The sequence below is a fragment of the Rissa tridactyla genome, chromosome 8, assembly GCF_028500815.1.
Source record: "Rissa tridactyla isolate bRisTri1 chromosome 8, bRisTri1.patW.cur.20221130, whole genome shotgun sequence".
In the NCBI taxonomy this organism is placed as follows: Eukaryota; Metazoa; Chordata; class Aves; order Charadriiformes; family Laridae; genus Rissa; species Rissa tridactyla.
This window is the reverse complement of record NC_071473.1, coordinates 3,982,243-4,004,662: the sequence shown is the minus strand read 5'-3', so window position 1 is coordinate 4,004,662 and position 22,420 is coordinate 3,982,243. Positions and strand designations below refer to the sequence as shown.

Sequence of the window (22,420 nt, the reverse complement as noted above, 5' to 3'; positions counted from 1 at the left end):
CCTTCTTAGCATACACTCCACTGGCCAGAGTACCAACAAGTGCTCTGTTAAGCACTCTCTACTCTGCGTACTGTAATAGATATTGCCAGTTGCCCCATCAACAGGGACTTATCACGCTAACTCCGTGTCATCAAGCATGATTAATAAATTTTACATTCTTATATCTCCCAAATCATCACCGTGGGGAAGTTGAGACAAATATTTAGCGTGATGTCTTGGTTCCTAATGAAATGAACGGGAATTTTGCATTAGAGTAAATAGAAATCTCAAGGTTGATTTTCAGTGGCACCACGACATATCTCCTGTGCTGACTTCCCAAACTGTTTGACATTGAACTGCTTTTTGGCTTTGGAGACTCTCCAAGTAAATGACAAAGGAAATCTAGCCATAGACAAATTCCCTTTGCTGCAGAACTTGCGTAGATTAGCAAATGTTAGCAGCAACAACTGCCCACTTCTCTCCATTTCACTCGTGTAAGATACCCCTGAAAATATACAGTCACTTTGGAGATTCAGAGGTTATTAGATTCAGCTCCTAATTGTTATATACCAGGACCGTTAAGGCAAACATTATTTGAAGATACAGAAATCATGTTTCTCCTTACCTTGTATCCTTGGTTAATACCATTGATGAACTGTTGGGGTGGAGGGTTCCAGAGGAACTGGATGGTTGTGGAGTTCACGGCTTCGACCTGCACGTTCTGGGGTGGAGCTGTAGGCACTGCTCCCGGTTGGCAGGGAAGTAAAACAGAGCGGAGGAGGGATGGGGGGACAAAAGAGAAAAGCGATTCATTGCCTCTGGCCGGTCACAAAGTTATAACAACCTTGAGAAAAGGATGCACTTCTTGTGAAAGGGTACCCAGCAATGATTTGGAAAGAAGGGTAATTGGGTTAATTTCTCATTCTGCATCGGAGATTCTTTCCAGGGGATGAAATGATTGCTGCAGCTTATTATTCCACAGATGAGTTTCTCATAAAGGCCTGAGACAGAAGCTAGGTAATGATAGGTGAACACATCTCTTTCAATTATCCATGACTGCACAGAGACTGAACAGTTTCAGAAAGAAATTTCTTGCGTCTTTTAATACCGTACAATTCCCCAGATCAGACAAGCAAACATGGGGTTTGTACAGTTAAAACTCTAATTGTGAATTATAATCCGGCGACAGCATCTGTTTATTATTTACAGCTGCTTAAAAAATTAGGACCAGTCATATCACATGCAATAAAGATTTTTCTTGGGAACTGGAGATGTTCTCGTTTTATCTTGATATGATATTCATTCATGTATATTGAATTGATTATATATATTCTGAGCCAATATATCTTCTAATCTACTAAAAGTTGCATAAACATTTTATGCCAAGTATTTAATTAGACAGATGTTTTCTCAATACAAAAGAAAGCGTGGAACATAAAGGCATACTGCCTTCAAACAACAAAAAATTACATCTAAATATTTTGCCATTTAACATGAGGTATCTTTAAATATCTTCCAGGCAATTTCTTCAACTTACTGCTTTAGGATGTCATTTCTACAGTTCTCAGAGGAAAGAATACTAAGAGACAGGTCTATTCTTTCTGAAATTACCAAGCTTATAGTAAGTTTAAGAAAACAGCTGATATTTGAGTATAAAAAAACCCAGACTAACACCCTTTGAATCCCAGAAAATAAATTTAATAAACCTTCAAAAATATTACTATTAATAGCCACGTGCATTTGTATTCTACAAAAGAGGAACTATGTACAAGTGGTTTTGAAGCCTGGAAAGCTTTGTTCCTTCTGCAGCCAAGAGAAAATTTCTACCAAAGCCCAAATGACCTGTGCTTCTAAAAAGTATCCACAATTCCCGCTGAGAAATGGTGGCTTGCTCCATACTTTTCAAAAACAGGTCACAAACTTTTAAAGCTTCAAAGTACTTTTGGAAGATGAGTCTCTGTATGGAGAAGAAATCAAGACATTAAGTTCAAAAATGTAAAAATGCCCCTTTTCCACCAAAAGCTATGTTTGTTTGAAAGAGATATAAAGGGGCATTATTCTTAACTGGTGTGCAACCGTAGTGAGACTGCGGCCAGCAGAGCTAGGACAGTGTACGCTTATCAAAGACATCCACAACCTAGAAACATCAACACAGAAAAATGGAGAAATGCTCAAAGATGTCAGGTTTGAAATGACAAGAACAGCCACTTTCATGCTGCGTCACACTCAAACTCCCCGGTGTCTACGACGGCTTGAAAATTTAGCTCTGCGCGTTTTTTTTTTTTAACCTCAGAAACTGAGTATTACTTAGAACTTTCTTGACCTAATTTAAAAGCTGATGTCACAATTTATGAACTATGCGTAATTATTGAGTTCTAAAACCAGAATTTATCTGATACTACTCTAAATTTTCATTGGAATCTAGGTCCTACTTCCTGCCATGTGTCATAATTCCTTGTGTGCCTTTGGAAGGCTATAATGTTATCTTAATGATCTGTAGACATCATAAAGCTTTTGTAGTTAAGAGATTCACCAAATCACCCTGATATACAATCGTATGTATTAAAGTCACTTTACAGTCATAATGAGCTGTTTTGGCTACATTCCCCTACTAAATCTATTTTTTCTTATTCACATCCTTTCATGAAGCTGTTTATGATGACAGCCCCACAATGTATTTCAGTTTGTTTTTGTGTGCAATGCTTTGTATAATTAACGGTTGACGTGAATAAGATTTTTTTAAAAACCAAAATTCTTACTTTCCTGCACATTTGCATATTCAGAAATTCTGCCAGAGATTTGTCATTGAGGAAGAAAATTGTCGTAGAAGCCTTCAAGTTAGTTTGTTATCAGGAAGTCACCTGGATATCATCGATAGATTAATCTCCTTCTGTCATGAAGGCTAAATCAGCTGAGCATCATCCTCTCCACTCATCCGTCTTCCTTCTGTTGAACTGCTACATTACAACTCCATTTATATGTGCTGGGTTGACTTTGTAACACAATTATTGTACAGAAAATCTATACGTAACCCCTACTCTGCCCACCGACAGCCAGACTTGAAGAAATACAGAACTTTGGCAGTGGTAGGAAGAGTCTGTTTTTCCCACAGCATAAGAAACGCATACAGGTGACCTGAGATTTAATGGTACCACCAGTCCCAGCAAGACATTTATCATTTCCTTTTATCATTTTCCTGAAACACAGATTAGCACGTAGGTTGCTGCTTCAGTTCTGTGGGCATTGTTTTCCTCAGTGGAGGACCCCGTGGATGCTGTACAATGAATAGCAAATTTCTAGTGATTCCAATATCACAAGGAGTTTATTCTAAGGGTCTGATGAGTCTTTTAGATACTATTCAAAATATTGCAGATTGTTTGAGAGGGGAAAAAACCTGCATCAGCAAGCTCCAAGTTTTCATTTGCAGCCCTTACAGTCCTCAAAAAAGCCCAGGCAAGCACTTTAGGATAGGTTTACTACAGTTGTAGATTTTGTTTAAAAAGGGAAATATTTTTCTTTCATAAGGAGGTAATTTCCTGAAACAAGAATAAACCATCATGACACAAAAAGTACCTGCTACAAGAAGAAAAATGGTAAAAATTATGAACAGAAAACGTAAAACCTTCAGAATGTTGGAAATCATGATTTATACTACAATTCCTCTTTGGACATCTTTATTGAAAAATCAACATCTGCATCTCAATGACTGCATTTAAAAGACGGAAAGAATGTGGTCCATCTGATATGCATAAGCTTAATTATACTGCAGAAGACATAATATAGTGCATTTTTATATTTTTAATCAGTAAAATACTGGCATTATAATCTCAAATTAACTTCAAAGTGCCAGTATAAAGTTCTCCTTTTATGTCCTGATATTAAAGACTTCCTTGGGTATCTGAACAGTTTTGCATTTAAAAAAAGAAAAGAAGTTTGACAGAAGCTAAATCAGAATTGACCTTCTGGTCACTTCAAAACTCAAACACTTTTCCAAGATCATGGTCAGTAACTTGTTGAAACTGCGACTGTCAACGTAAAGGATTTCCTAATTTAGTGGTAGATATCTATCTTCTTCCTACAAGTGTCTTGTTGTCGAGTGGTACAGAAGCTACAAACATCAAAAAGATGTTTCAAAAGTAATCCCCAAGCATTTACATGCTCGGTTTTTAAACCCGTGCTTCATCATGTTCGCGAGAATTCCTGTACCACCTCCCACCGGAGACCCATCTGGGAGTCCTCTCGGAATTGCAGATCAAATTGGTCAGACAAAACCAACTGTTCCTTTCTTCCTGACAAAGTTCACAGGGTTGGAAATCTGTTAAGAGCTCAGCCCCCGGGACTGCAAGGTAATGCGCAGCATTCTAAGTAGAAAAGGTCATGGAAGCACTCTAGATAAAAGCCATTAAAAGGCTTTGGCTGATGAGATAATTGAGAGAAGAGAAGGCATTAAGGTTAAGCATGTGTACATGTAATTACGCTGTCTCTAGCTATGTGCAAATAGCATGTAAACCCCGCAGAGATTCTGACAGCCAGACTACTGGTCTTAAATAAAGATCTTCAACGGAGGCGTACAGAAAAGTCTCCTGCTCCTCCGGAGCTCCTGACCTTTGAGGTGGCAGCTTCCATGTCTCAATAAGGCAGGCTCGGGGAACTGCAGGTTTTTCTCCCTGTGAAGGTTTGGTTGTTCCATTAATGCACTGGCTCAAGGTGCTGCGCTGCACATCCCCAGTGGGAGCGGTGGGGAGAGTCTGCCGCGGAGGCAGGCGGCTCCTCCTGGGAAGACTTCTCTCTCCCCCACGCTCCCGGCTGACATCCTTTGCTGCGCTACCGACTGCAGCAGGTGCACAGAAAAAGTCTCTGCAATTCTACACACGCCGATAGTTGAAATTCAGTAGTGTGAGATTTGGCACTAACTGACGAGTTCTTGCTTCTTGCAGCTGGGAAATGCCTTCTTCCTTTCTTGCATGACTCTCACAAGGATGAGATTTTACCCTTTACGGAAGAGCTGGAGGAGAGGGACCTCACCAACGCAACTGCTAATTTCACAACCTTTGTGAAATCTTTTTTTTTTTTTTTTTTAAAAAAAAAAGCAGTAGATGGCAAATGACACCTAACAATGACAAAACTGAGAGATATAAAATCCAGCCACTACAACTCCACACTGGTTCTGCACAGGAGCAGCAGGACCAGTTGGGCCCAACTTGGCCATGGATGCTTCAAGGCTGTTGGTATGTTCCCCAAAAGTAGTGAACAAGGATCTTCAAGATGCTTTTGCCAAGAAAGCCGGAGGGGAAACTAAGGGAAATCTCTTTTCACTGAGATAAAACTGAACGCTTGTAAAGGACACTCCTTACTCAGAGATTCCTTTTTCAAGATTATTTCCTACATGAAGTAGGAAGTTTTGAGTTAACAGAGTTTTCTCCAGCTCTTTTGTCTCAGTCCTTATAAATTTCCCTGATTCACCTCCTACTGCCTACGAAGAAACCACTTTGAACTCAGCTGAACAGACTCATCTTGCTTTTATCCTTCTCTCCACACCATCAAAACTCACTAGTCTCATGACTTATTCAGGATGGGCCTTTTGCTCAGACTTTCCTGGTCTTTCAAGCTGTCCACACACAGCACAGAAGGGAAAATAAACCAATATCAAACTACATGTTGAGAACGATGAACTTTAGCACATAAGACTGGCCTTTGGCGTGTGCATTAAAAGAAAGACATAGCACCTAAAGTAGACACAAAAGCTGGTTAATGTCAATACAAGGAGCCTAATAAAAGATATATCTCTTATAAATCTTGCCTTGCCTAAATCTAAGGAGTGGTGGGAGTTTTTCACAGAGAGAGAAGTTCAGAAGTATTCATGCGAGTGAGATAAAAGGGACAGACTCAAAGTAAAGGATGGAAGCTTCTGCTTTCTTAATTCAACCTGCAGGAAAAGGTAAACATGTATAATATTGCAGAGGAGGGACATACATCATCATCACCATCCAGAAAGACATTTATACATCCCACAAAGCTACTCTTATATGAAAAGGTATTGGGAAACTTCAGTTTTTCATATGGCAATGAAAAGTCCTGCAGGACACTGTTTAAGTAAGTAAAAATCGCCCTATGCAGAAGGCTGGCGCAAATCCCCGTGAAAAGTAACATCAAAGTAAGGAACAGCTGGAGAAACTCCGATGAAGACAGACCTATATACACAGAGCATCAAAGGATTAGGCTGAATATCACTCCGAAAAGACTTTCAAGATTTAGAGACAGTCAAACTGTCTGACCCCAGTGCTAGGATGTTCAGTGCTTCGCCAGTAAGTCTTTCTGACATTTTATCTGACTGACATTATGTGCCAGTTTCTCTACGAGTTTGCATCTTTCAGCACCTCGCGAGTTTGGCCACATTCTAGAAGTTGGTGATTTTTGAAGAGCTTTGAGTAGCTGATTAGTTATCGGTGGCTAAAGCGATGCCAGAGGACTAATACGGGATTAATAGACTAGGGTCTGGTATAAATCCACAGCTTGTATGGCCAGTCAATATTCCCTATGACGAAGATGCCAATGTGCTGATCGGCTCCTGCCAATGGGTTGATCTGCTCCCGGGGTTCATTTCCTGCCAGGCTTTGACTGCATAACACACTTGATTAATACGAGGTATTCCAGGTATTTTTCATCTGCAGACAGACAGGTTCTTGCCAGCATAGCTCACATCATTTAATGCATGTCAGAATAGAGGCGGCGGCAGTGGTAGCAGGAGAGGGGGGATGGATGGGAGTGTGTGTCTTTGACATTTATCTCCGCTCATATTAAAATCAGAATATGATTTACAAGGCAGTTTTACACAGGGCTTTTTCTTACTCCCGGTGGTTTGGTTTAGGAAGGACATTCCAGAGCAAGAAACAGCCACTGGCTTCTCCTGTCATTTCCCAACTACAAGAGAGATAAAGGAGCAGAGTTTCGGACAGTGGTGCACTACATGTGGAGACCTGATATCAATCCAGTTTCAAATGATACTGATACCAATTAGCCACCCTTTTCAACTGTAAATGTAAAAAGGCTTCAAACTCTTTTTAGAGTAGACCGTATGCCTTTGCGCAGAAACCCAGCAAGGCATTCTTTAGGAGACGGCACCATCCGTGAAGTAGTTATTTACTGCTATAAAATAAAAAGGAAATATCCAGGTTTTCTTCTATGTCTACCCACCAATGAGCATTTAGGAACTACATAAAGACAAACAGGCTGTTGCAGGCTGTCCTGCGGTCTAAACACTTGCTGATTAGTATGAACGCAAGACTGACTACGCTTAATTTATAACAGAGGATTTATATCCTTATAAATGACAGCAGACAGCCAATCAATAAAGGATGATAATAACAGCACATAATATCAAGGGAAATTAGAGTCAATTGCAGGGTTTAAGAAAAAGTGTGTGAAGCCCAAACCCGAGTCTCAATAGATGGAAGGGTAAGGTGCTATGACAGCCTAAAGTGTGCAAATAAACAAAGTAATGAATTACAAGTATACTCACAAAAGAGATTAAAATTCTGTGTGCAAACCAATTCTCAGCAGAGATCTGGTCTTTAGTGGGATACAAAACATTAATCCTGGCTGCAAGGAGAAGACTTTAAGAAAAACATTTCAAGGTCTGCTATAAATACTCCTAGAAGGAGGTTGAGTGTGTCTAGACTCGTCTAAACTGTGAGACTTTGCATGCCCTAGGACAAAATATGGATAGCTTCCTTCTGTAATTGTTCTGGTTAATTAGTGTTTCATATGAATAATCTTTTCCTAAAGATCTCCCCACATCTGAAACTAAATCCAATCATGTTATAATGTACTCCTAGTAACAATTAACAAACAACTACGTATTCTTCACTGATTGTAAATTAACTGATGTACTGTAAAACTGCAGGTTTTTAAAATAGTTTAATTGCTTTATGACAACCGAAGTAGAGACCGTGTACTGTCCAGTGGCCAGAATCCAGCACAATCCTGCAATTATGGGAATATATGAAAGTTGTAAGGGCCTGGTACTTAATTATCCTATGGATCTTTATACTAATCTAGAGGTGTAAACATGCCTTACGCTGGTCGTAAAAAGTAATTACATATCCTTTTGCTGATGTAATTTATACTCTTCTTAAAGCACTTACCAGAAAGGTGTGGGGGAGCTGAAACATAAAAATCAGGTCTTTAAAGATCGTTTTATCTTCCTCTTCGCAAATGTCTGCACCATTCCTGAAACGCTACAAAACACTCTTTCTCCACAGGCTGTATCTCTCTCCCTACAGTTCCCTTACAATTCATTCCATATTTCTAAAACAAGGTATTCTGTAGTTATCACGAGTAACGGAGCTGGTTTACTCAGCTTTTGTCTCCTACATTGCATATGTGGCATACTGCATCTCTTGACCAGGGTAAACCCAGTTCCCTGCCATATTCTCTCCGACTCTCCTGGCAGAGTAACCTCAGCCCCTGCCTGTCACGCGTCCTATAAATTCATTCCACTGGACCCCAGCTCTCTTCAGCATTTCTAGTTATTTCTATTTATTTCTTATGCTGCGGCTGACTCCGACCTGCGAGTGCAGTAACGTGTCATCACGAGCGTCAACAAAAATTGATAATTTTTGAATTCGCTCACCGCTTTTTCCACAACAGAGATAGTAGGAGAGTCTCCTCTTGTCTCTACTTAGACGTTTCAAATTTGTAGGTGTTTCCTTCCCCAAGCTGTCTATCAAATTTGACTGAACTGACCATTCATTTTACAAGTTGCTGGGTGGGACTACCTCCTCCTGAGGAAGCTGGGCTATAAATTCTAACTCTAAAGGACACACTGGTCCGATTTGCTCACCTCCCTGTAACGTGTACTCTGTCACAGGTCTGCTGAACGCTCCCAGCCCAGCTCCATTGTAAGATGCCACCTGGATTTCATACTGGGTCCAAATGATCAGGTCTTTCACTAAGCAGTAGTTAATTTCCGCACTGGTGATGTTCTTATACTGGTATTCTCCGGGGAGGCCGGCCAGGCGATACCTACCATATGGGAAGAAAAATGTGCTGGTTAATTAGATGGTATCAATTATAGCAAATATCCTGACTAGCAAAATAGTTTCCTTTGTGAAGAGGCGATACGCAAAATTTACAGCAGAATTATACAGAGAGTAATGAAAAATAATCAGAAACAGACTAACTCCTGATAAGACCGTATCGTGTTTGACTGCTATAGTATTTATAATCTGATCTCACTGAGACTGCACGCTCAGGGCTAAACAAAACGGGTATTTTATCCATTTTTATGGTTGCAGAAAAAATTACAGCTTTTTAAATGTGGCTTGTCTAGTAAAAGCTGTGATTTAATAGAAAAAATCGCCCAGATGTGATTTTTATCAGGGTGCTGCTGTAAATCAGCTTGAGAAATGTCTTCTTCCTTCTCCTCTGAAATCTGAAAGGAAGAGCTCAGAAGGCTTTGACCTTCTGGAATCTCAGGCATTGCCACCTCTGGCTTCCACCAGGATTGACTTCACAGCACGATTAAAATAAGGACGGAATATATTTGAGACTTAAGGATTGGTTAAGCTTCGGAATTCCACCAGAAGGGCTGTAGAAACATGGATAAGTGGTAAACAGCCCGACAAACTTTCTGCTGAGACATGGGAAGCTGAAACGCAGAATATATTTTCCCACGTAAACACTGTATTGCAGAAAACAGAGCCCCTTTGATGTGTCTCTTTAGGCCAAAAAGCTATGGAGAAGAACTAAATTACAGAAAACAAACAAACCTTGCAAATCTGTGAATGTGAATAATACTGTTTGTTTTCCTTCCTTTAGGAAAACGGTACAATGGATGCTTGCAGTATGCTGATTCACAAAATACCAGAAAAACAGAGACCACGTAAGGGGCACAAGGCATCGCTATTCCATGAAAAAGGCAACTATGGAGACATTTGTATTTTTATTCACCACATAGCTTTTACGCACTCTTATTCATCTTTTGCTTCACAGTCATCACCAAAAGCTTACCGACACAGAGCGATTTCATTGACACCTCACAGTCTGATTTTAAATTCATCTAAGTTAAATCGGTGCCATTTCTCCAACTAGACAACTTTGTGTATCTCAGCCACAGGTTTTGTTCTAAAGTTTTCTTACAAAGAGATCAGTTCATAATCACTGCCAACCCCTCTATCTTCTGCTGAGGAGCTGCTTGCCTGACCATATTTTGGCATACTCAATACTCGTAACGCCACACTGGTGCGATTCCATTTGTGAAACACAAACGGAAATAAAGAAACATCAGCCCTCAGCTGAGTTTATGGAATGTCTTGATCTTTTCTACTTTATGCAAAATCTACCTTTTCCTTTCTTTGGTCCCCTGTGAAGGTTGTACGCTTCCTGGCAAAGTCATTCCTTTGTGCGGCAATGTTTTGTCTCACACCTAGCAGACAAGGTGTAGAGTGCTCCTGTGATTTAATCTTTTATGCTGTTAGCATGGCAGTCCTCTAAATGCAATACTGCCAGCGAGAAAAAGGGCAGAGGAAGGAGGCCAGTTCACAAATGTCATGTCTTCATGATTTTTCTCGCCGTGGACTTTGATGTATACTCCATATGACTTGTGCAGCGCACCTTCACTTTTAAAGATCAGGTGTGTCATCAATTTAGTACCTTGCATGTCTGGCGCGTTAGGTTTCTGGGATGCGTGGTGGGTTTCATTTTTTTATACCCTAATTCTACAGAAATCAGTGCAGACACATTGCTATGACCACACAATTTAACTTGGAAGAACAGCCTGCTTCATTACTTGGGACAGTTGTGCTATTACACGATAAACTTAAATTCCTGTTGAATAAATCGTTTCTCTGCTCTGTAATCAAGACAAAACATGTCGACATCAAAAATGTTCACAGCTTGAGTGTAATGAATACGATCACTCTCTTAAAAAGGAAAGAAAAGTTAGCGCGAGGACAGGGATCGATTATGCTGATAGCTGTTGTAGGAAATACCTAAGTTAAACATTATTGAAAATACTATATGGAGAAACCAGAACGGATTGCCAGAAGTAGGTTGCTAAGGGATTGCTTTCTCAAAGGACTTAATGCTGCAACTGGGTAAGACTCAGCTGGAATAGCTAAGGAATTAATCCTGTCGTTGAGTAGACCAGCTTGAAGGAGAGAACTGTGCAAACACCACTTGTACCCTGTGCAAATGGGTACCCAAGTCTCACGACAAGGTTCTAGCACTAGACAAAATCATAGAATCATAGAAGGGTCTGGGTTGGAAGGGACCTTAAAGCCCACCCAGTGCCACCCCCTGCCCTGGGCAGGGACACCTCCCACCAGCCCAGGTTGCTCCAAGCCCCGTCCAACCTGGCCTTGAACCCCTCCAGGGATGGAAGTTACAGCACCTTTTCCCACCTGTCCCTGATGACCGGCACAGCTTTCAAACTGAGCCCAGCTCTTAAAACTGTAAGCTCTTGCACAAGGCTCTCACCACCGTAATGGGCTCGGTGCAGGTGACAGGGAGATTAACAGACTTCAGCTCTGCCTGCAGAGAGAAGGAACTTTCCAGCACTATTTTGAGAGCTCACCAACGCTCTTAATATCACAAAAGCATTTCCATCCATGCCAGCAAAAGTAGTAGCACACCATGAACAGGATTTTGGCATTTAAACTGTAGCGTTTAGTTATCTTTTAGCAGGTCTGGAGGATGTTGCATTAAAAATGTCAGCAGCCTGCCTACAATAGGCTGTAACCGTCACTTGGAAATGTGTCAGTGGTGGTGCAGTGATTGGGAGTGTCCCACAAAAACTCTAATTTAGATAAAGCCTCCCTTCCTAAAGGTGCGGCCCCAGCTGGCCGCGAGCACTGCAGGATATGGAGGATGCCAAAGGAGCACGTAAGCTGCGGCTGAATTGGGTAGGCGTGAACAACCGAGTCACAAAAAATTACAGAAGGGAAATACTCTGCAAAGTCTCTCAGTGTGGCAACACGCTTTCCAACACAATAAATCCTGTGTAAGCAGAAAGACTGGATCTATTCAGAATTCCCAGTTACCTGCGTGAATTGGTTTCTCATTAACACACAGAGACGGCGCTGAAAGAATCTTACTCAACTGACTGATTTTCAAAACCAAATCAAGGTCTGCCATGATGCATCTGACCTGTCATTCCCTCTCTACGTTTTGTTTGGCACAAAACTGAAGTTTATTGATTCTATTTTTGCTCTTCCATAGCGCAGGAGCCCTGTTGTGTCTTTGATAAATTTAATTAACCTTTCCAGCAGGAAGCTGAGATTGTAATAAGCAAATCAACGTCTGCAATGCATAGGCTGCACTGTACCAACTCCCCGCGTGAACGGTTTTAGTACTTGGTGCTTCACTTCACTTTGAAAATGGCAAAAAAGCTCTCTGGGTGTTGAGAGCCTCTGCAGGGAGCCAGGCCGCTTCGGCAGCCCATTCGGAGCAGCCAGTATAGCTGCCGGTACCTAGTATAGACAGGCTGGAATTGAAGTGCCCGCACCCTTGTGGCCGCTGGAACAGAGGTGTTTTGTCATCTGTAATAAACCAGGGCAGACACAGAATTTTTAAGTAACAACTAATATATTTAATGAAATTAGAAATATTTTTTAATATACTCTTAACTCACACCATTCTGAATTCCCTCATGCACACACGGATCCATCTCCAGACCTTCCAGGTTAGGAAATTACTTACCTTAGGATGTACCCATGAAGAACTCCATTGTGTTCACTCTCGGGAGGAGGTTGCCACTGGACCATGATCGACTGATTGGTGCGCCCGCTGGCCACTATGTTTTTCGGTGGGGCACTGGGGGGCTCCTCAGGTAGCATCAGCCTAAGTACAAAAGAACGTGATGGAGGTGGGTGTTGAAATAAACGATAGATAACATTTCTATTTCATGTATCCACTCCACGTGAACCGGTTTCGTTTATCAAAGTCTGCTGACTAGAAAGAAATATAACGCTGATCAAACTGCTGAAGACATGCATGAAATAGTTACAACAAATCAACATAATAGGAAATCAGTTAAGCAAGCAACAAGACAGACAGCTGAGGTAACCTTATTCTCTCTGAATCACCCAGGCTGCTACAACTCTTTAAAAAGATTACAAGCCTGAATGAGTTAGAGCTCAGGTCCAGTGTCTGTGACTCCTTCCAAATTGTTTCTTTCAGCTCTTTCAATATTTTTCATATCAAACTCCTACATTTTGAAAAAGCCATTTAGAGTTCAGCTCTTCTGCAATTCAAGCTCGCAGCAAGCTTTGGTTCACAGAAGAAGGGGGATGCATTTGAAACTAAACTTGATGAAGCCATCCTTCTATGTCGCATCTGGGTGAATTCCAGAAGTGACATTGCAATGATCGGGCGAACGCTGTGCTCCTTGCTGGGCTAACTGCTGCGGCTCAGCACAACAGCGAAAAAATACTTCCAAGATTCTCCTCAACTGATACTCTGGAAATGCGAGGGCACCTCTTCCATCGCGGGCTGATATCCCGCATCGCCTAATTGCCATCATCACCAATTACTGACAGCTGCAGAGCACTCTCCAGAGGCCTGGGTAATGCTAACTGCTCCGTTCCCCAATTATTGTGCACAAGATAACTTTATTTTATTCATTCACGAACAATCGGCGGGTTTTTTCCTCCCGATAGTTCCAGGCGATGGTACCTCTAGTACACGGGTATTTATTTTTACCGTACCTGCTGGTCTCAGAGCTGTACTGGCCTTTTCCCACCTGGTTAACGGCACACACCCTGAACTGGTAGGTGCGGGCTGGAGTTAGTCCGCTCACAGTGACACCGGTCATCTTTGGGTCAAGATTTGATAGGTGAACCTTCCAGGGAGAATCTGTTGGAATAATTTACATGTGAAAAGAGATGGAAGCGCTTGTTAAAAGCCCCGCAGAAGCGAGAAAACGCCTCTGACTGCTCAGAGCTCTTTGTGCTTGTTTTCCTCAGAGGAACTTTGGGGAGAAGTTTCTTTTCAGCAGAAGAAACCTTCCTGTCAGCCCACACGGTTATGCAGATTGCACATTTGTCTACTGGAAAGTGATGCTGCACATGTCATGGCATAATAAATAAAAACTATATTCATTAACATTTTAATAAAAGAGGAAACAAGCATGATAAAGACAGATGGGCTGTGTATTTCACAACCCATCTGTTTGGCAGGCCATTACACCGCCACACCCCTGAGTGGCTCCGGTGGAAGGACCGTAATGAAATTCCGAGGCAGTTCGGAATATCTTCCTACCCAGCGTGCAAGCAGGTGTAGAAGCGTGACTCTCTCTGCCAAATCAGCCCTTTGCTGTAAGACCTGAGAAAGCTTCTGCTCTGGATTCTACATCTGCATTTTTTTAGTTTTTTCTAGAGACAGTATATGGCATTTGGTCTAATAACTTCCTAGGAAGATTCTCTGGTATAAACAGCCCTGGCAGCGCTACAAAACCCTCCTTGTTGGTTCACATACTTGACATACCGAGCTCCTCTGATGCCCAAATTACATTTTCAAGTTTTCAAAGAGCTCAGCAATGAAACATGTTGAAAAATTAAATATCCTGACTTCTTTTCTCCGTAGCCTGGTGTCACATATTCTCCCCGAAGTCATGACTGGAATAGTCAGGGAGAGGTGACATTTGGTCTGTGTTGCAACAGTACACCAATGGAATCAGCCAATTTAAAGATTTGTTCGGTTTTTAAATAATACCAGCTGTTTTCATGCTCCCTGCTCAAAATTACTAACACTTCTGGAAATTACTGAGGAGCTAGCTGTAGATTTTGGCAACGTATCTGTGCATGTTGCTCATCAGAAGTGCACTGAAGCTCCTGGCAGGTCACCTAGACGTCTGCCTGAAAATGAAGATGAGATGTCCCAAATGTGGAAGGCTGCTAAGCTTCACACCAAGATGTAAACCACTAATTTAGTGCTTTTCTGGCAGATTCCTTAGCAAGTTTAAGTCCTCTGGGGCGTGATGCCAGTTGGGCTATAAACACTGCATCTTTGAATTACTCAAAATATATTTATTCCAGTAACGACTTTCCGAGAACAAAGTCTTTTTTAATAGGAGAACTGACACAGCAGAATACTGGGAGTGCTGGAGAGGGACATTTGCACAGCAGTCGAGTTCCATCCATGCCAGTTGTTGATGATTTACCATCAGTCACTTTGGCTGCAAGATCTTGGTGGCAATTCATCTTAGCTGAATGCTGGGAATGCTTCTTTTAGGAAGACCTTAGAGGAAGCACACCTATGCTACCTAGAAAAGCATCGGTTAGGAGTTTTTTGCAACCTAGTTCCTTCTGAATTTTATCAAGCTTCTCTTGAGACTTCACAAACAACTGTTCACCTTGTTTCAGCCAGAGAGCACAACAACAAATCAAGGTAAGCCGACGTTAAGGTATGGCTGACTTAGTACATTGCCTGAAGCAGCTTCCAGAGGAAAATGGAAGAGAAGACACCAACGAGAGAGTGACATACCCTTGCATGAGCTACTTGGGTAGTGGTCCATTTCCTAAAGCTTTTCATTTGTTTACTGCTAGTGTAAACACCACCTGAGAGTGCTTAACCCAAGCAGCTCAATGTAGTGAGCAGTTTGATTCAACAACAGGGCCTATTAATCTCTTCAGCACCTTGGGGCTTTGCTCTGTTTATATGCTGCATCTGTAGAATACTTTATTTATTCTTTTTCCTCTCCTGGTGGAAGATAGAAGATCTGGCAGGAAGAGAGATTAAACTGAAAACTAATATAAACGAAGCCTATTCATCTCCTGGGCACTCCGATTCGTAAAGGAAAGTGGTTTGGGGAGGGTTTGCTCGCTCACGAAGCAGTGGATACAGTGAGCGTGCAGAGTATCTTTAAAATTTAAATGTCAAGTCTTTTTTTTGGCAATCAATAAACTAAACTTTTCGAAAGGCTGTTCTCCCTCCTTAAATACACAACAAACCCCAGAATTGTACAGAAAATTGTTTTACCATAGAGAATAACAATTCTGACATCGGAAACATGCCGTAAAATTTTCTACACCAACTCCCTTCTCCTCTAGGGACGGGCTGGCTGTCACTCGCCTGTCCCAGGAAGCCTGGAGAAGCTCCATGGTGACAAAAGACTCGCCAGGTCAAACTATTAAATAAGCTTCTGTTAGATTGAGCAGACTGTGCTAATCCTTCATTTAACTTAAGCTGCCCAGAATGTACTCTGGGCTTTGCTTGCTCGCTCTGCCGCTGTAATTGCCGCTGTCTGAAAAACTTCCATGTTTAGCTGTCCGTCGTCTCAAGGATATTGGGTATTTTGAATTAACTCTGATTGCCTCTCCAAGTGAATTTATTGGAAATGAAGCAGCTCACAGGCTACTCTCTAGTTTACAATGTGATTTGGGGGGTTTTAGAAATGACTTTTGTTCTGTCAAAAATTTTTGGATGTGCTTGTGGTGCGGTCAATGACGCTGCTTACTCACCAAGAGACATTTCTTCTCTATTTCCCTCCCTACCTCACAATTCATGCATTAATTGCAAATTCCTCAAAAATCATTTCTAACTTGATATTACAGATTAGATCTAAAGTAGAAAACTGATTTTTGCAGGTTTGGAGTACATTTCCATCTCCTTGCTTCTCCAGGGGTTTTTGCATAGACGGTATATTGGAATTTGCCGTACTGCAGGAGTTTACTGAATTAATCTTTCAAATCTTCATGACAATATGACATTGCAGAAAGTTCAAATAAAAATTAAATGGTTCATCCTTTGTTTGGTAGGACTTCAACAAGGTCTATCAAATACCTTTTAACGCTATCGTATCTCGTTCTGAGTCACAGCTGTAACGAACAACACAGTTTTACTTTGATTTTTGCACAGATTTATCAATGTGGTCAATTTTTATCATTTGACTATTCCTACCAAACTCAGTATGACAATTCACAGGCTTTGAGTTAAGCACGTATAGATGCTTTTCACAGGAGCCTTTATTATCTCCTCGTTGGCACAACAGGATGAATCTGAGTTATATCATTACATCACACAGCACAGCTATCCCAGAATACTATAAAAATGGGCTTTTATCCTAATTGTACTCGGCAGAATTCTTTAAGTATTAACTCATTTCTTCAGATAAAAGACTATTCAGAATAATTTTTGATTAATCCCTGAAAACTGAACCTTCTTGGAATAAAATAAGCATATCCCCTTCTAACTCCGTGAAGATACTTCATTGGAATTCCTAGGTATATCGCAACAGGGGCTAAACAGGTCATGAAACACCCAAAATTATATTAGGGCAGATGACAGCAATGCGTGAGACTATTTATTTGAAAATCCTATTTCAAATGAAGGTTCGCATTCCTGTCTCTGTGTGGGCAGGAATACTTAATGACTGTGTTTCCCTGGAACTGTGTTTTTCAAATTAGATTATAAATTTGCCCCCAAATGTTTAAGGCCATATGTCTCAAGTCACCCACAGACACGGTCTACTGTGAACACTTGTAATTTGAGAATTATTGCATTGTGCCAAATACATTCATTTTAAAAATTAGGTGACTTGGTGACTAGAGTCGTTCATATTTCCAGCAATTTATGTGTACGATCTGCCACTGTTTTTTCCTCTAATTAAAATAGGATTTTTATATCTCTTTACTGAATTGATATTAATGAAAAGGAGTTCTAATCCATGCCAGGTGGAGTGACACGCCTCTCTCTAATGCAGCTAGTAATTAGTCCCCTGAAATTTACACTCATTATTTTGAACCCTCATCAGCTATTTCTCTGAAACAGATACCGTTATTATGCATTCATGTATGGTACGTGATTCAAAATGTACAATGGATCCCAAAGCTATTAGGAAATTATTCAAAGCAAAACAGCGAAAGAAATGAACAAAACTAGGCTACGTTTGGGCACCTGTAGCTGCAAAGCAAAACCCAGGTATGAAAACTCCACAGAACTAAGAACAAAGTCTCCTGGGCAGTTTGCTAACTGGAAAATAACTCATAATTCTGGTGTCCCTCCCTAACTTTTACGTCTATGAAAGCAAACGGGGATTAGGGTGTTGAGCATATCGTGCTGCTGCTGACAGCGAAAGAGCTCTGGGCACGAGAAGATGAGCTGACGGGAGGCACACGCCGCTCCTTGGCTCTTTCTATGGCACAAACGGGAGAGACAGAAAACCTGAATGGAAATTTTCTTTGAAAAGCGAAGAGAGATTCTGCACAGTCATATCAGACAAAACTATACCCAAACAAGATCAAACGTCACCTTTGTTCACAAACATCCCATGGGATGAGGGGGGGAACAAAGGAAAAATGGTGTTTTCCAAAGGAGTAGGAGGTCTGTAGAAACTAAATATTAACCGCACACTGCTGAGATCAAAATAACTCTAAAAAACTAACACTTCAAGAAAAGAAGAAACCAAAACAAGACAGTGACAATATGCAGACGTCAAAGTCAGCTTTCCAAACCAAAGTCACTGTTGACATTGCTCCACTATTCTGTTGGCATCCGTAAAGCTGAGCAACAATATGTGAAATGAGAGAGAAAAGCAACAGTGAAATATTCAAGGGCTCGGGTTTATCTCTGTCCTACTTCTACGAGCAACTATTTGAGATGGTACATAAAAGCAAAGCAAATAAAGACACAGATGAAAACTGAAAGGACAGCAAGATCTAGAATATTTCTGGGAATTAAGATGCTCCGTTCACAACAGTCCTGGTCTGCCTTTGGTTTTCGCAGCTGCAAGCTTGCTGAAGTACGTACACCTATGATTTGTGGTAATGAGACTCTCTCAGTGGTAGATTGCAACGCCATCAGCCAAAATTTTTGGATCTATCATGGAGTGAACGAGGGTTCACAGGATCCTGTGGAGCTCCGAGGGACTGTCTGCACGATTTCTGGCGAGCTATTGTTGATTTTTGCTGAGCCTCCTACAAATTTCAGTGAACGAATTATAGCGTTTTCAAAACGACGGCGTATTTACCCCGTTCCTATACCAGAACAACTGCAAAGCGTCCTTGCTGGAAAGGCACTTGAAGACCTTTCAAACTTCTCCTGGCGCCGAGTGAGCTGCCTCCTCTTTTAGTGGCTCTTCTCAATCAGCAGAGCCCAGCCCAAGGACCCAGGTGCAGCCCTTCTGCCAGCTCTGCGCTGCCTCCGTGCAAATACAGCTCCAGCGCATCGCGTTCCCGGACTGGGAGTTTATTACCTTGTCATTGTCAAACCCGCTGGGAAACACGAGACACAAGGGTAACGTCCTCGAGTGAAAGAACGGGTAAGGAAAAGCACAAAGGCTGTTACTGGCCTGTAGTCGATGGGAGGGGAAGGAGAGAAGGGCAACCATAAAAAAGAAGGTGGTGATAAAATGGTAGAGAGGGGGTGTGAGTGCAGAACACTGAATTTTCTGAATCATTTGTTACAAAAAGATCATGAGCCTTTGCTTGAAAAGAACGGTTTTAAGGACAGCAGTCCTTGGGATTTCTGCTAGGATTAGAAAACCGCACGTTGCTTAACAGATGTCAAGCTCATCAGTTCTGGGACCTCCGCATCTGAAAAGTTATGCACTCCAGCCTGCAAAGCAAAAGGGTCATATGTGATCTGAAGCTCAAGTTCCATCTCAAGCTCTCTGTGTGGCAAAACAAAATGCTACTCTCCAGACAATCAGAAATCAGGACTGTTTCACATTCAGTTATGCAGTGGCTAATTTCCACATGTCAGAAAAAGTGACGCTCTTAATTTTTTCATCAAGAATCAATTGTTAGGCTTGAATTTCCAGCTCCGAGGGTGACGGAGATTAGAAAGTATTGCCAAGGTGACCGATTTCCATATAACCTCATCTTTCCATCAACTCCTAAAGAGGCATTAGCGGCGTCCCTGAATAACCTTGCAAACCGAGCCGCAAAGGGCCAGACACACTGCATGACAAAACGGTGAGAAGTGGCAATTCACAACGACCAGGTTTGTAACCCACGAAGCCAGATATCTGGATAGCTTACAGTTAAGCATCCTCAACCACCTACCTAAAAGAAGGGTGTAAAATGACAATGTGGGGAAAGAGGAGAAAATACGTGAACCCATATACGTATAAGGTAGTAGCTCCTATTGACATCCAACTTTGTTCCTCTGACAGACGATGGGTTCCTTATATTATCGTACTGCCTGCATTTTTCAGGTAAAATCGGGGCTCTAAATGCATCAGGATACCTACAAACCCATAAAAGACAACAGTGGGAAGAAATGAAATATGACTACTGCTATTTTATAGATGTCGAATAGAAGCGCTGATGAAGGAGCTGTTGTGCCTAAGTCCAGCTCGGCAATGGTGGAGGTGGAACTTTCCTGTATACAATTCCACCATTTTGGGCCTCTTTTTGTTGATTAACTCTTTCAGCGGGTGAATAGTTGAACGTAAAACCCAGGGCTTCCCCTGCGTGCGCATCATCTCTCATTTAGCAAGCAACGGTAACATTTTCTTAGCAGCTCTGGTGAAAGGTGGGGCTGAAAGAAGGCTGAATAATTAAGAAGAACATGAGGTTGAAACAGGTTTGACTTTACTCACTGTTCTCAGAGAGCTCGACCATGTAGTAGAGAACAGGGCTGTTTCCATCAAAGGGACGCACCCAGGAGAGCATCACGCTGCGGCTGTACGAGGAATTCAGAGTGGCCAGAAGGTTCTGAGGGGAATGAGGCAGCTCGCTATTAAGGAAAAGAGAAAAGGAGAAAAAACAGCACAGAAAAATCAATCTACATTTCATTCAGCTACAGTCTTACAGGCAGTTAAAGGCACACGGCATCAGACTCGTACGGTGATACATATAAAACTACCAGCAGCTATTGTACAATTAAATAAATGAAAGACATCTCTGAATTCGCCACAATTTTATCTTATTTGGGAAAAAAGAGAAATAATTTATGCCGAAAGTCCCAAGGCTGATGCTTAGAACAGCTAATGGAAATGTTGTTAAATGTGGGGAAAAAGCCAATTTTCATACTGTTTTTGATTGAGACAACTTGGTCAATAAATTTCCCCTCTCACTTTTTTCCCCGTTCTTACAATGATGTCCTAGCAATGTGACAGCGGTAATACGTATCAACAGTAAAACACATGGGAGATATGATTTCACGTAAAATTTTTCATACTCAAGGAAGCAGAAGACATTGACACTATCCATATAGAGCTACTAATCAAAATTACCATATGTATTCTTAGGCTACAGAACAGCTTGATTTACTCGCGGATTCAGGCTTATCCTGCCATGGGTAGAATCTTTCCTTCCTATAATAAGGATTTTTTTGGAAGCACCCAACCAGAAAATGTAGTGAAAACGCCTGCAGAAACCCCATGGAAATACAAAATGAAACATTAAAAAACAAAAATAAAACAGCAGCTCAATTAAAACGTGTAATTTCTACACATAAAGGCAATTTGTGGAAAAACATTTCATTTGTACTCATTGGCTGAAAGTCGGAGGCTGCATGGTGCAGTGAGAAAACTAAATTCTGCTACATCCCTTAAATGCTGATCTGCATTGAGTGATAAGAGCCCTTCAGCCATTACATCTGCGTGATTTCTGCCCCTCGTCATCCTGGTTCCTGGGGAGGACAAGGGTCTCGGAGTGGAGGAAAAGCAAGGAGGACCAGTCTCACCCATTCAACCCGCCGCTCCTCCCCGGGAAAGCCGAGGGTAACCCTTCCTCAGCACACACCACCGCTAATCTGCTCTGGCCAGGGCAGAAAGCCACAAGAGTACTTCACATGCTTAATTTAAAAGCGTAGTAATTTCTGGTTGTAATGTATCATGCTACTGAAGGCTTATAGTTATTTAAAAACCGCAGCTCCTTAGCCACTCACAAAAGTAAATACAGACTCTGGCTTTAAGCCAGAACAATAAATATGTCCTGGATTTGGGTTTCTACTGGAAGACTGAGGAACATATGGAGAGCCAGACAATAGATTTATTATTTTTGTTAAAACTGTGTACGCTTTTGTTTATGTGTTTATGATGGCTACACGCTGTGGAGTTAGCGAGGAAAAAAGAAAAGGTTGCTGGAGGAGCCAAGGAGTGGCAAAACCCCACACAGATAAGGAGAGAACACAAGTGGAAGACACTCGCCTAGCCCTCTCTCCAGGCTAGAAGGGTTGGTGCTTCCCACGGCTAAACCTGAGACTCAAAGTCTCAGCTTGGCTCCTTTGACTTTTAACTCCTAACCAAATCAGCAGCAGGGTCACCCCACGCTCTTTCTGTAGGAGACATGGAGTGACACCTCAGGGTGTGATTCAGATCTTAACTTCATTAAATCGCTTGCTTGAGGTGCCTTGATTACGAGGAGCGTAGGCTGACTGCATTCTCACCGAGGTCTGGGCACGCAGCAACCAGCTCCGCCTTTGGATGCACAGACAGCTTGGGCATGGCCACTTTGGGCTAGAAGGAACACCAGGCACGGGAAAGAGCACGTAC

General features: G+C 41.7%; 1 protein-coding gene across 2 annotated transcripts in view; it reads right to left on the bottom strand.

Annotated features, from left to right (window-relative positions):
- The window catches only part of SDK1 (sidekick cell adhesion molecule 1), a 411,809-nt gene that overhangs the window by 112,388 nt on the left and 277,001 nt on the right, over positions 1-22,420 (bottom strand). For both annotated transcript variants that reach the window (XM_054210555.1, XM_054210556.1), the window contains exons 14-18: positions 20,522-20,658; positions 13,686-13,833; positions 12,679-12,819; positions 8,822-9,003; positions 605-720 (exon numbers count right to left, since the gene is read on the bottom strand). In XM_054210555.1, coding sequence (XP_054066530.1) covers positions 605-720; positions 8,822-9,003; positions 12,679-12,819; positions 13,686-13,833; positions 20,522-20,658 — 724 coding nt within the window. The remainder of the gene's footprint in view (positions 1-604; positions 721-8,821; positions 9,004-12,678; positions 12,820-13,685; positions 13,834-20,521; positions 20,659-22,420) is intronic.